This window comes from Harpia harpyja, chromosome 1 (assembly GCF_026419915.1).
Source record: "Harpia harpyja isolate bHarHar1 chromosome 1, bHarHar1 primary haplotype, whole genome shotgun sequence".
Taxonomy (NCBI): Eukaryota; Metazoa; Chordata; class Aves; order Accipitriformes; family Accipitridae; genus Harpia; species Harpia harpyja.
The window spans coordinates 40,419,023-40,431,693 of record NC_068940.1 but is presented as its reverse complement, the minus strand read 5'-3'; the positions used below and the strand labels follow the sequence as shown (position 1 = coordinate 40,431,693).

At 43.4% G+C, this 12,671-nt stretch overlaps 1 protein-coding gene across 1 annotated transcript in view; it reads left to right on the top strand.

Moving 5' to 3' along the window:
• The window catches only part of RIMS4 (regulating synaptic membrane exocytosis 4), a 60,570-nt gene that overhangs the window by 30,857 nt on the left and 17,042 nt on the right, over positions 1–12,671 (top strand). The window contains exon 2 of the mRNA XM_052788995.1: positions 6,047–6,188. Within this exon, the coding sequence (XP_052644955.1) occupies positions 6,047–6,188 (142 nt within the window). The remainder of the gene's footprint in view (positions 1–6,046; positions 6,189–12,671) is intronic.

Here is a 12,671-nt window from a genome sequence, read left to right as displayed (position 1 = left end):
GTGGCTGTGGGAAATGAAAGGGCCTTGCGATACCACGTTTGAGCCAAGGATAGAGCAGGCAGATTTGGCGTAAACTGCTGCATAGCTCAGGGCATATCTCCTTTGCAGGCAATTGGGTCCTGTCACACCCAGCCATGTGCCCCTGGTACCCCTGGATGCTGACTGCAGACGCACTCTGCTGTCACAGACATTCATCCTCCTCATCTCGGTTCATCTCTGCTTCTACATGATCTGCAACATGCTCTGAAGAGTGCATTGACTCTGTCAGATGGCTTTTTCTTTGTTTCCCCGCTGGGGTTGTCAATTTGCCATGCTTCATAAGTGCTGGTTTGTACTTGGGCCTCATTTTGGAGCAAAGCAGCTAATTCACTTGCTGAGGAACCCAGGTGTGAAGCCAGAGAGTAGAGCGTGCGCAGGTCAATACCCTGCAGCATGTATGGATGCAAATCAATGCATGCTGCTTGGCTTGGGTAAGAAAAGCAATAGAAACGCAGTCTCTTTGCTCAGGCTTGGACTGGTCTTTCCTGGAAAACACGAAAATACAAAATGTTATTTTGTCCAGAGCTTTGCAGTAGGAACAAGCGCAACCTGAAAGCAAGCGTCCAGCTGATTTGCTTCCTTTCCACCTTGCATCCCAAGGTGAAGTTTGGGAAGGAAAAAAGCTAACCAGGCTGTATTGCTGGACCCTTGGTGTGTATTGGGTAGCCTGTGTTGGTGCTGTCTGGCCATGTGCTTTGGGTACCAACATGTTGTGTGCTTGGAAGCAGTTGATTAATTTAGGAGCAAAGCTGATCGAGTTGAAAATCGGTCAATTCCTAATCTCAGGATTAAATCAATATCAATTAATTCTAAAGTATGGGAGGGCCCATAGCACATGCATCATGCTGGTTTTCTTTTTGTGTTGGGTAGCATCCAGCAAACTGACTGAATGTGGAGGAGAAAACTGAAAAAGAAAAGGAAAAGAGAAGGAAGGTACCAGGTACCTGGGTGGGGGGAAAGGAAGCGACAACAGAGGAGGCAGCATAAGGATAACAGTGAAAGGGGCACACTCTGTACCTCGGAAACATCTACTCAATAAACATCTATCATAGAGTAATTCTGTGTAGGAGTAATAATTATGTAATCATGATCTTGTGATGAGCTATTGCAGAACTGGCATAGATTTTTTCAAGACTTGATGGCCTTTGAGCACAGAGAGACTTGTCAGTAGCAGAGAGGAAGGGCTTTGAAGAGTAGTGCATTAGACTGACATAGAAGAGGATGTAAGAAATGGTGATTCTTTCCTTGGGGGAGAGAAGGGGATGATGCTGTTCTTATTTTTCCCAGCCCTGTGGTTTAAGGCAAATACAATTCTTGGTGGCAGTCAGTTCTGCCACAGGAGTGGCATCATCCTTGAGGAGAGCTGCCTCTTGACGTGGTTGACAGCTGCAAATATTTAAGGAAGGGAACTCTCCAAAGGATGCTCTGTGCTATGCAGGGCACCTGCATGGTTACCTTACTCCTCTTTGTCCATTACTGGGTTGTCTGGGGGGAACTTTTGGTTAGTTGGTCTGGTATCACTCACAGACAGAATTAGGGGAAACATGATGATGGGATCTAATTAATAAAGAACAAAATGATGGAATATAATTAATACCAGTCAAGAAGGATTTAGGGAAAATGGGTCTTGTCTGACTTTTTTTTTTCTCTGAGTTTTAGCAGAAGCAGTATCTGGGTAAATGTGATAAGTATGTAAGAGTTTTGTCCTAGAACAACATGACCCTAAAAAATGCGATAGTGATAAATAGATTAAAAACTTACTTCATATTTCAAAAAGCAGTTGTCAAGGAAAAGCCTCAAAGGCGGGAGGCTCTTTTGAAGGCCTGGTGCTATTCAGCATTTTCATTTGATTTGGAGCAAGCATAAGTTTAAACCTCACTAAATTCACAGGCAATATGCACATTAGAAGGATAGAAGTAAATAGTATTGAGGGCGGGAGAGTTGTATAGAACTGTCTGGACTTTTTGCTCGCTCTCTTCAAATAAAATGTGTTTTCTTACATATTTCTTAATGTTCTACAAGGTTGTACCAGCAGGACAGGTAGGGACTGCATAGCATCCAGGTGAGGTGTGATGCTATACCAACAGCTTACTGTGGCCTTGGGAAATGCAAGTAGAAGCAGTGAAGATGAGAGTACAAGATGAGTTTTACCTCTGTACTTGTTTTTGCACTAAAATGTAGTCTCCAGTTCTGCCGTGCTTGTTCTCAAAAGGGCATTTAAAATCTGGGGAGGTCATTAAAAAGATTCAAGGGCAGGAAAAAAAAATGCCAAAGAAAGAGAAACATAAAGAGCTCAGTCTGTTTAACTTGTCAAGAAAGATTGAGAGATGACTTGATTACGCTGCAGAAAAGTCTTTATAGTGAGAACACAAAGCAGCCCTTGCAGTGGAGAAGGGCATTAAAAAAACTGATGGGTGAAAGCTGAAACCAGACAAACTTAAGTCACATCTCTAAATGTCAGGTAGTAAAATAAACTGCACAGGCAAATGGCAGATTCTTCATCTCTCGATATCTTCAAATCCAGAGTGGATAGCTTTTTAGAAGATACTCTTTAGCCAAACGTAAATTGTTTGGCTGAACAGAGCAAAATCTAAGTGCCTGTCAACACAGAACTTGGCAAAGTGTCTGCTAGTCCCTTCTGATTCTTGGCGTCTGTGCGGTGCTGTGTATCTTCATTCTGGATATTTGAGCAAAAAATTTCTTCTTCCCAAGGTCATTCTGAAGCAGAGTCCGCTCTTCAGCTGTGTGTTGCGCTGCAGGCTTGACTGTCTGCTTAACCTTTGTCATTTACTGCTTAATTGGAAAAGGTGCAGGGAATAAATCTGGTGACGCTGTAGAAAATGTTGATACTACTCTTACTTGTTCCAGATACTGCTAACAATTAAATTAAGACAAATGCTTTTGCCAGGCAACACCCACATAGATGCATATCATTACCTTCTTGATTTGCAAAGATGTCGAAGCACAAGATTTCAGGTAAGGGAGGAGGCACAGCCCATATGCGATGCTCCACACTGACCAGAGAAGGTTGCTAGTAGGTGACTATTGCTTGTGAAATGTTTTCAGTCTGCAGACAAGCAGTGCAGCTCTTGTCCATATTTATTTCCTTTTTGCGCTGACTATTGCCAGGTGTGCTACTCCTGATCAGCCCTTGTCTCCCAGCTGAGGGGGTTAGAAAACTGTTTTTTTTGTTACATGCTGACTACAGGTAAAGTTTGACTAAAGGGTTTATGTGGGTAGTTTAGGAACCTATATACCATTTCTGATGGCATCTCTGGTGCTTATGCTCATCTCTTATCCTGTTTCAGTCTTGACTCTGGCTGCAGTGGTTTAGGAGCTTGCCTTTTTGGCAAAACAGGTTACTCCCCTTCTGTTCAAGGGAAACTTCTGGCAAAAAGAGGCTGGAGGGGAAAAAGGCTGGAGAAATCTTTAGAATAATGGGAGATGGTTTGTGAGATGCAGGAGTCACTGTGCATTTCTGTCTGGAAGAGGAGAGAGGAATGAAGGATTCTTATCATCTATTCCTGTCGTCTTGTTTTCCAGAGTTTCTCCGTTTTTGGTTGGTTTTTTTGTTTTGTTTTTTTTTTTTGTAAATAAGAATATCCATGTGTCATAGCCATAAAAGGAACCTGGATACTAGAAAACTACCCACTCATAGCCAGCAGTGCAAAGCTGAGCATGTGATGCTACAGCTGAACTTGCCCCATGCCAGCTGAATTGTCTCTGGTACAGTGCTCTGGTACTGCCCATCTTCCATGGTGCTGCCCATCTTCCATGGTGCTGCCCTTCCTTGTCTTTGGGCCCTTTTGCTTTATGTCATTAGCTTTGAATTAGGAGATGCCTAATAGAAAGCAGGAAGCACTTTGGGTTGCTCTAAAGCCGTGCTCTGTCCCAGGCCTCTCGTTTGTTGCCAGATGTGGACGCATAGTCTTCTAAGTATGAACATCTCCAGGCATGTCTCATTAGATTGGGGAAATAAGAGATTTTTTTTTTAAAACAGATGTTGCATAGTTGGGCAGCATTTTTGTTTTCTACATTATATGTCATTTGCAGCCTTGACTGTGGTTGCCTACCAAGGTTCTTGTAAGGACTAACCTAAAAGGCGCAGAAGGATGAGTGTTCTGAGAGTGGACGTGTGAAAGAGGGATGGGCATTGATGGATGTAGATGACTAAAAGATTGTTTGTGGAGGTGAATGTGAGACAAATTAAATGGACCATCAAGTCTGCCCACAAGGCTGTGGGATGCTTTCTGAAAGGAACCTACAAACCCCATCAAAGGATCCAGCAAGCCGTGCAAGGCTTGTAGAAGGTGCATCAAAGGGAACTGTTCTGCAGTGGTTGGGGAAGTAAGTGAGGCCATTTCACAAGTATTTGCTTTTATTGATGCCTATATTGTTATTCTTGCCTGAAGGTTTTGATTTTGAAAGCACATTAAAAATATGTTTTACGTTTGTGTAACTTCGTGGTTTATACAATGTGCTTCATACATTGCTGTAGGCACAAAAACAATACAAACTGTAGTTAATGTTAACCTGGAACATGCATATTATATCCTCTTAGCCCATAGGGACGTGCATACACATACTGCACCATATGTGGGGACAGCAGCTGGTACAGAGACCTGGGGCCAACATGTTTACCCAGCTGGAAACCTCATGATACCAGAGGAAAAGAGACTTTATAGCTGTGTTTATGGGAGAAGTTTTGTCTTTACATTTCAGTGTAGGTGTAATTTGAGAAGTAGGATAGGAAGCATTTCTGAATGTCTTTTTTTTTTTTTTTTTTAAGTGCCTGTTCACACCAAGATCTAAAGAAAAGTATTTTAGGTCAAGCAGCTTGCTACACAAATAACAACGTTTTGTGTATTTTAGACGGGTTCTTACAGATATCCTCATATTTCCAAAGTAGTTGGGAAAGACTTGTTTAATATTTGGGGATCCTGAGTTCTCTAGACTCTGTTGCTGGGTCATTTCTTCTCTAGGGGTGGTACTCAAAGCTGGTGGGTTTCTGAAAGCACTGTGGGTCAGAGGTTTGTTACCTGAATCCAGATTAATGGGCAGGCATCTTTAAAGGATTTAGATAATTCTGCTTTGTTCAGAAAACTTGTAGCAGATGTGTTTCAGGATGAGCGCTGTATGTGGGATGAAATCTGGAGCTTCCTAACACCAGCTAAAGCAATTAATAGTATTGGTATTCATTACATATTCATTACATAACATGGTTTGTTCTGAGAAACAGACTGCTAGAGATGGAGGATGAAAATAGCAGCTGTTAATTTCAGAGGGCTGAGCCTCTGAAGACTGCACCCGGGAGGAACCAGAACCTACTTAATTCCATTTGTGCTCTGGCCGAGGGAGCATACAAAGGGGAATAGTCCTCTCTGGGGTTTTCCACTGCTGGTGCCATTCCAGGTGCCACCAGGGAACGTTTTGGCCATGCCCAACTATTACCCTATGGCGTGTCTGGGAGGGCTTCTGCCTTTGCAGCACCTCTGGTGCTGCCTGGCCTTTTCCTCCCCTCCACTCACTTGGTGTTTATCAAGAGCTGTGGCTCTTTGCTGCTCTGCACAATCTGAGGCAGCAACATGGGATTTAGGAAATGTTTTGACGCATGGTCAGGCTGTACACCTCAGCTCTGCCCATGGTTACTGCTGCTATGTTCCCAAACTGGGTAGCTCTGTGTATAGCCAGCTTGTGTGTCTGCATGCACCTGTGCTTGATGCATAATTAATTGGTACAAATGGTTGGAGTAGGTAGGGTGGTATGTATGTTTTGAGTATCTGCTGGGCCCTGGCTTGCTGGAGCACTGAGTTTGTTCCAAAGGTGACCGGGAGCTGCTGATGAAGCAGGGCTGAGTAACAAAATGCTGTGTGAGAGCAAAGTACTGCCTGGCTGCCAGGTGTCAGGCTGATCTTCTGAAAGACCTTCTCTGCTTCTCCTTGAGTCTGTCATTGTGAAAGGCTCTGGGAACAATAGCTGACTGCCTTTTCTCCCTTTTTGTTCCTAGATGGAGATGGTCGGAGACTCAAAGGAGCCATCCAAAGGAGCACAGAAACTGGGCTGGCTGTTGAAATGCCCAGCCGGACTGTCCGTCAAGCCAGCCATGAGTCCATTGAGGACAGCATGAACAGCTATGGATCAGAGGGAAAGTAAGTCATTGAATGGGAGCTGGGTAATCACTTGTGGGATGCTTTGTTCTTCTTATACCTATTAATTTTCTTCCAGCATGATAGATGATGAGTTTGTTTGACTTGCCTATGCTGCGGGTGTACTGCCCATTCAGTTGGAGTACAGAGGATCTCTCTGCCTGCATAGCTGGGACATGCTTCAGCTGTTTATACACTTTTTTTAGTGTCCTCATTATTCTGAGCTGGAGCAGATACCCATTATTTTTAACCGCTTTGCCTTTAGAAGAATAATTCAGGGTGACTAGCGGAGGCTCATTACCGGTAATAAATGATAAGCCAGTAGTCTTGAATGTTGCACAACAGTTGTCCATGTCCCCTGTTTCAAAACGGGTTTCGGGGCGGCGGGGCGGGGGGAGTGCCAAGGTGGTGAAAAGGATGCAAATAGCAAAATAATCATTCTGATATCAAAATACATATTTAGAAGCCTGTGTATACTTTTGGTAACAAACATTCTTTTGTTTCATCTGAGTTACAGTGTCCTAAAAGAATGTGTTTTAGAAACTGTTTTTGACACCAAGAAAAGTTATAACATACTTTGTTGCATTTAGGCTTTATACCAGAACGCAAAGCAGGGGATCCTTAGGCCAGAACTTTGGGGGCTGACTTGTCTCCAATTCTGTCTTTTGTATTTCCATTATTTGAAGCCTTGTATGGAGATTATAATAATTTCATTAAGGTGACTGTTCATGGGAATCTTTGGAGGCAAAAAACCCCCCAGTATTTAAAAAAGGAGGCAATATATACCATCAGATTCTGTGCTTCTAGGTATGAGGCCACAATGTTTGTATACCTAAAACGTGCTCTGTTTAAGACAAGTACCACACTTGGCATCTCTCTGTACACTCTCTCTAGTCCTATGTGATATTCCAAGTATGCTGTACTGCTAAAATGCTGGGATAGTCCAAAGACGCTCTCAATTAATGTGATTCTGGTGTTAAATAAGTAACAGACTGTAAATTAAGAGAGACTTTCTTTAGCTTTAGAAGTAGGCTAATCCAGGAAAGGCATCGTAGATCTGTGCTGAAGGTTGGAAATAGTAATGAGGCACAGGCTGCGATAGCAATCTTGTCACTCCAAAGCTGTGATGTACCTTACCTCTTCTGTGAGCTGCTGTCTCCAGGGAAATATTCCTGCTACACCAGCACAGTCCTGTGGCTTGGAGTTCTGCCTCTGCTATGAGATGCAGAGGATTAGTGATTAAGTTCAGTCCCTTGGCAATGCGGGGCAAGAATCTGCTTTCAAGCAGAGTAGAATTCTTCCCTTTTTCTATTTACATAGCTTATCCTCCTGGGAAGGGGTACAATTCTCTGAAATGTCTGTGTCCTATCATTGCATATGCTGGCTGCTTTGATTGGGCTTTCCTAGAGAGAGAATATTTCTGCCAGCAAAATATTGCACCCATACAAGTGCAGTTTTACCCGGAAGGCAGGCGGCATGTAGCTATCAGCTCAACAAAGAAAGAAAAATCCTGTCTTGCAATCCAAATGTCTTTATTAGAACAAGTCTAACATTTGGTATTCTGGCCTCAAATACTGCCAGAACATCCTTGCCAGCCCCTCTGCTGGGGATGGGACGGTTTCTCCTCTTACTTCTCTGAAAACTGTGATGAAGTGGTTCCTGGACGCTTTGTTCCTAGGTGGGATAATTGATCTCTTTTGGAAAGCGGGTGGGAATTGCAGCTCTCTGTCTGAGCTACAAGTGATAAGCAAACAGGGCTGAGAGTACAAAGAGCTAAGAGGGCTCTATTCTCTTGAAACATGGTGGGAGGGGAGTTTCTCTGCTTTCTTTTCCTGCAGCAAAGAAAGGAATTGTTTGGGGAGTAGCTTTGGGGGACAGAAAAATGTATTCTCCTAAATCAGATTTCTCTTGACCTCTCTCATTCGCTGTAGCTGTGTTCCCAGGGAGGCAAAATGAAGATTCATATGACTGTGTTAGCTGTGGCAAGTTTATTTTCTTTTTAATGCTGGGTTTCTGACTGATGCAGATACTCCTAGGTCAGAGACAGCTTTCACCAGCGACTGTCAAAAACCCAGTTTTCAGCAAGATGAGGTTGCCCTAGTTCTTCCACCCATACCTCTCTTCAGTGTGTTTGCACAGGGAAGAAAATGGATTCAAAACCTCATCATCCAAGAGGGCTTGTTTCTCAACTCCTGTATGTTTTTATAATCCTTTTCAATTTAAGGCCTAAAAGGACAATTTCCAAAGGTGGAACACTGAAATGATCAAAGATTTGGTGAAACTTTGCTGCAGAAGGCCTAAATACCTGCTCTGTCATACATGCTTTTAAAAAGTGATGCTTATTGACTGCTTTCATGTTTGTTGCGGTGAGCTGGCTGCAGCTAGCTACAGCTGCTCTGTGCCAGTGCGAAGTATTGCAGTTGAAAAATTTTCTGTAGTGTGCAATTTTGAGCAGTGCTGCTTTTTCTGTGAATACCAGAGTGCATGAAATCCAGTTGTTCTTTTATGGAGAGGCTTGTTATGTAGGGATATACTTCTCCTCAGATATGCTAGGCCCTCCTTCAACAAAATATTCCCTTTAGGGTTTTACCTGAAGGTCAAGTATACTGAAGATTAGCTGGTCTAAAAGATGCATCTCCTGGAATTTAAGCTCATACAGCATGCCAGTAAGTGCTGACAATGCCAACACACTGCTGCTTTTAATTTTTTGCTGTACAAAAAGTCCTCCAACCATGTTACCCAGCTTTAATATACTGCACAGTGGTTGTGCACTAGTGTAGGAAATTAATATAATAAAACTCAATGTGAGAGTTTATAGAAGGGAAAGGTGATATTTATTCTAAACAAAGGTGTTGTCAGTCATTCACGCTTCTAGGTTTCACTCACGCACGCTCTCACCGCCCTGTGCAGGTGCCAAGCCTCGTGCTGTAGCCAGGCTTGGTTGTGTGCTGCAGGGAGGACCAGGGACACCATCTGTCAAGCCCTCGCTATGGCTTCCGAGTTGTTCTTCACGACAGACTGGCTCTTGAACTGTTTTTTTTTTTTTAAACTTTCTAGGACTTACCTGTTATTATGGAGTGATCTTTCACCTTGGGGTCTTGCTCTTTTTGATCTTAAGTAGTGCTGCTACCTTTTTGTTTCCTTGTTTGAGGGATCTTTGTGGCTACAGTCTGCCTTCAGAAAGGCTATGGAAGTGATGTGCTCTCTGACCTTGTTGTCTTCCTCCTGTCATCACAGGACAGGTCTGCTGCTGACAAGTTGGTTGTGCTTTTGCACACACAGATGTTTCCATTCATAATTCATCCAGACCAATCTTAGCACTGGTTACAAATCCCTACAGCAGTGAGTATTTTTTTCTATGTATGTACTTAAAAATCTGCATAAGAGGACAGTTACCCACTGTAGCAAGTGCCTACCAAGTAGTCTTGGGACACCAAGATTCCTGCAAGGATAAAATTCTGAATATAGGAATAACTCTTAAATAAATAAACCCCTGAGATTCAACACAGATCTCCAGCTTCATCCTGGCTCTTGTATGACCTACATCTTGTTTTGGCTGGGTTTTGCTGCAGCTGCACGAGACCATGCACAACATTCAGAAAGCAATAGATTCTGGACTTGTGCGTAACTTATTCCTGCCAGCCATTTTTCTTTCTGAAAATGGAGCAGAAAGACAAAAATGGACCTGGAACAAAAGACTGCTGGCTGCCATAGTCCCTAGTAAGTGGTACTTGTCAGCTTTTTTGTTCTTGCTGGCTACTGCTGAGATGATTAAGTTAGAGAGAGCTAAGGTGATTTTTACCTTAGAAAAGCACAGCAGGTGATGACTAGCAAAGACTTAGAGGATTGTTCTTGTATTATCTGAGTCTGCCTGTCCAGCAAGGAAGCATCTTGTTAACTATATCATCTCTCTTTTCCCATCGTGAGGGCAGCACCAGCCTGAGCCCTGCCTGAAGCCCCTGTTGTCACGAAGGCTGGAGGCAGAACACAGCCCAGCACGTGTGGTGCCGGCACAGGCACCTCACGCCTCTCGGCTTTGTTCTGTCTCATGCTGTTTCTGCAGGCTATGGCTTGTACCAGTTCTCCCATCTGTGTGTACAGGGCTGATGTGAACCAGTGCTGGGACTTAGGCTAGGAGAACTACCTGCCCTTTTCTGCTTCAGTACAGAGCAATAACTAAAAGGCAGCTGGAGAAAATACTGGCCTGGCTTGTGACCACACGGCCATGTGAAAATTCACTTTCCTTCACCAAAAATTATCCATCATTATTTGAGAATTACCAAAAGATTTGATTCCTTAACACACTATTCAGGAGATTTATGTCATAGCTATTCACTGAATGTCTCTTTTTTGGTATCCAAAGCCAGGGGACTTCTAGACTCTTTTATAGCGAAGTGTCTTTAGGGCTCTCCTTTTATGCAAGTCCTTTTAAAAAAATGTAATGAAATGTGTTGTTAATGCAGTTCGGGCTATAAGAAATCAAGGCCCTTTGAGATGGAAACCAGGAAAGGCTTGGAGATTGTTTCTGTAATATGCCAAGAAATTAGCCTGTTCAGCAACATCCTTTTGTGGTGTTAAGCTTGACCAGCATGGTTTGGAAAGGATGTGACCTTGAGAGTTGTAGTTACAGCAGTAAATAGAGTGAATCCTGCCTTCAGCAACCTCTTGGGAACACGCAAAATTGCTTTCTGAAGGCAGGTAGCTATCTTTTATTCAATGCGTCTGAGATGACTAGTGATTGCTAAAAATGTAGCTGGCCTGGTAAGTTGGGGAAGGGAATGGGGGAGGTCTTTGTACATAATCCACCGCATAGTTTTTATAGCACCATTTAGGTGGCAGAATTCATACAGCAGAAGGAATCGGATACACGAGCGGAGTACGGTGTGTTACAGCACATAAGACAGCATGTCACAGTGCTAAAAATGTTACAGGAAGTGGAGTGGCCAGGAGAGAAGCGGAGCTCGTTGAGAGGCAGAGACAGGGATATTGCCTGGCAGAGGAGATGTGTGAGGTTGGTGGGGTTAGGTCAGGTTTGGGTCCTGCAGGGATAGATGCTCATAGAAAACCTTTGCAGCCAGGTTCCTGCAGCAGTCACATTGACTTTGACAGGGTAAGGGGCTGTGTGCCCAGTCCTTTGACAATGTAGTCAGATGCGTATTGCATTAATAATTCCTCATGTGCACCATAAATATTTTAAAGATGGGGGCAGTGGATGTTAAATTAACCAGTTCTGCCTTCCTCCTTAGCTGATAGAAACCCACTTGGCTTCTGTGTGTAAGATGCTATTTAAAAGACCTTAACATGCAATATGGATGAGTGTGATTGTTATACAGTACAGTCCTGCTCCCTGAAATTGGAGTTCTGATGGGCTTTTTTAATGCTCAAATAAAATAACTGTCAAATATGTTATCAGTCTCAGAGAAGACTTCCTCCCTTCTCCTTTTTTCTGGATGAAGAAAGTATGCGTTGCTGTCCCTGTTTTTTAAAGACAGAGCTGGAGAACTTAGCTATGTGTTAGATGTAGATGTATAGCAAATCTGTTAGTTCAGCTGTGCAAGTCAAACCATTCAGTTGCATAGTTGCGTTTAGGCAACTTGCTTATTAATTGCAACTTTGTGCCCTAAGAGGATGAAAAAGAGCCTTTTAGAAAATACTTACGGGAACAGAACAATGATTTCTGAACCTGGGCCCAAACACATCCCATATACATGCTAGACACCGTGGAACGCCTCTTAAAAGAGTGTATCACTTCTAAAGGCTTGAGTTGATGGCAGATAGGCGGTTGTGTGGATAGTGTGACTAAATCCATGAGAAGCACAAGACAAAAATGTTATCTTCTGAAAATAGCTGTTCTCTGGGTGTGCCAGGGGGTGGCTGTATTGAAGCCGTCTGGCTTCACCACTACCCCACCTGGTTGAACCCACAGCAGTTGGAGCAGTGCAGCTCATCTCTGCAGAAGTCAAGATGTGCAAGTGTAATAAAGAGGCAGTAATGGGGATTTGGTCCAAGGGGGAGGACACAAAGTCTTCTCAGAATACCCCTCCTCTTGCCAGAGCTCCTTGACAAAAGGGTGTTACACCCAGCCTGTGAAGGGAGCAGGAGATGAATACCTTGCTCTGCATTTCTTCTGCACAGGCATAGCAGCCAGTGTGTGGCCATTACAAGTTGGTACAATCGAGACCAGTCCCAGAGTCTTCAAAGACAGAAGTAAAAAGTACTGTATCAGGGCAAAAGAAAGGAAATAGGCTGGGCTGTGCTTTGAACTGATAACTCAGAAATGATGTTGAGGACTGATGTGCAAAGAGGAAGGACTGGAAGAAGATTTGGAAGGAAAAAGTAAAGCAAAGCACAGGAATAAATTCTCTAGGGAGGGATTTTAAGAACTGGTTAGACAAGCAGCTGTCACGAATGATGTAAATAAAGCTGCTCTGGCCTTGGGACCTGGGTGTGGACTGGGTGACCTGTGGAGATGCCCTCTTACCATAT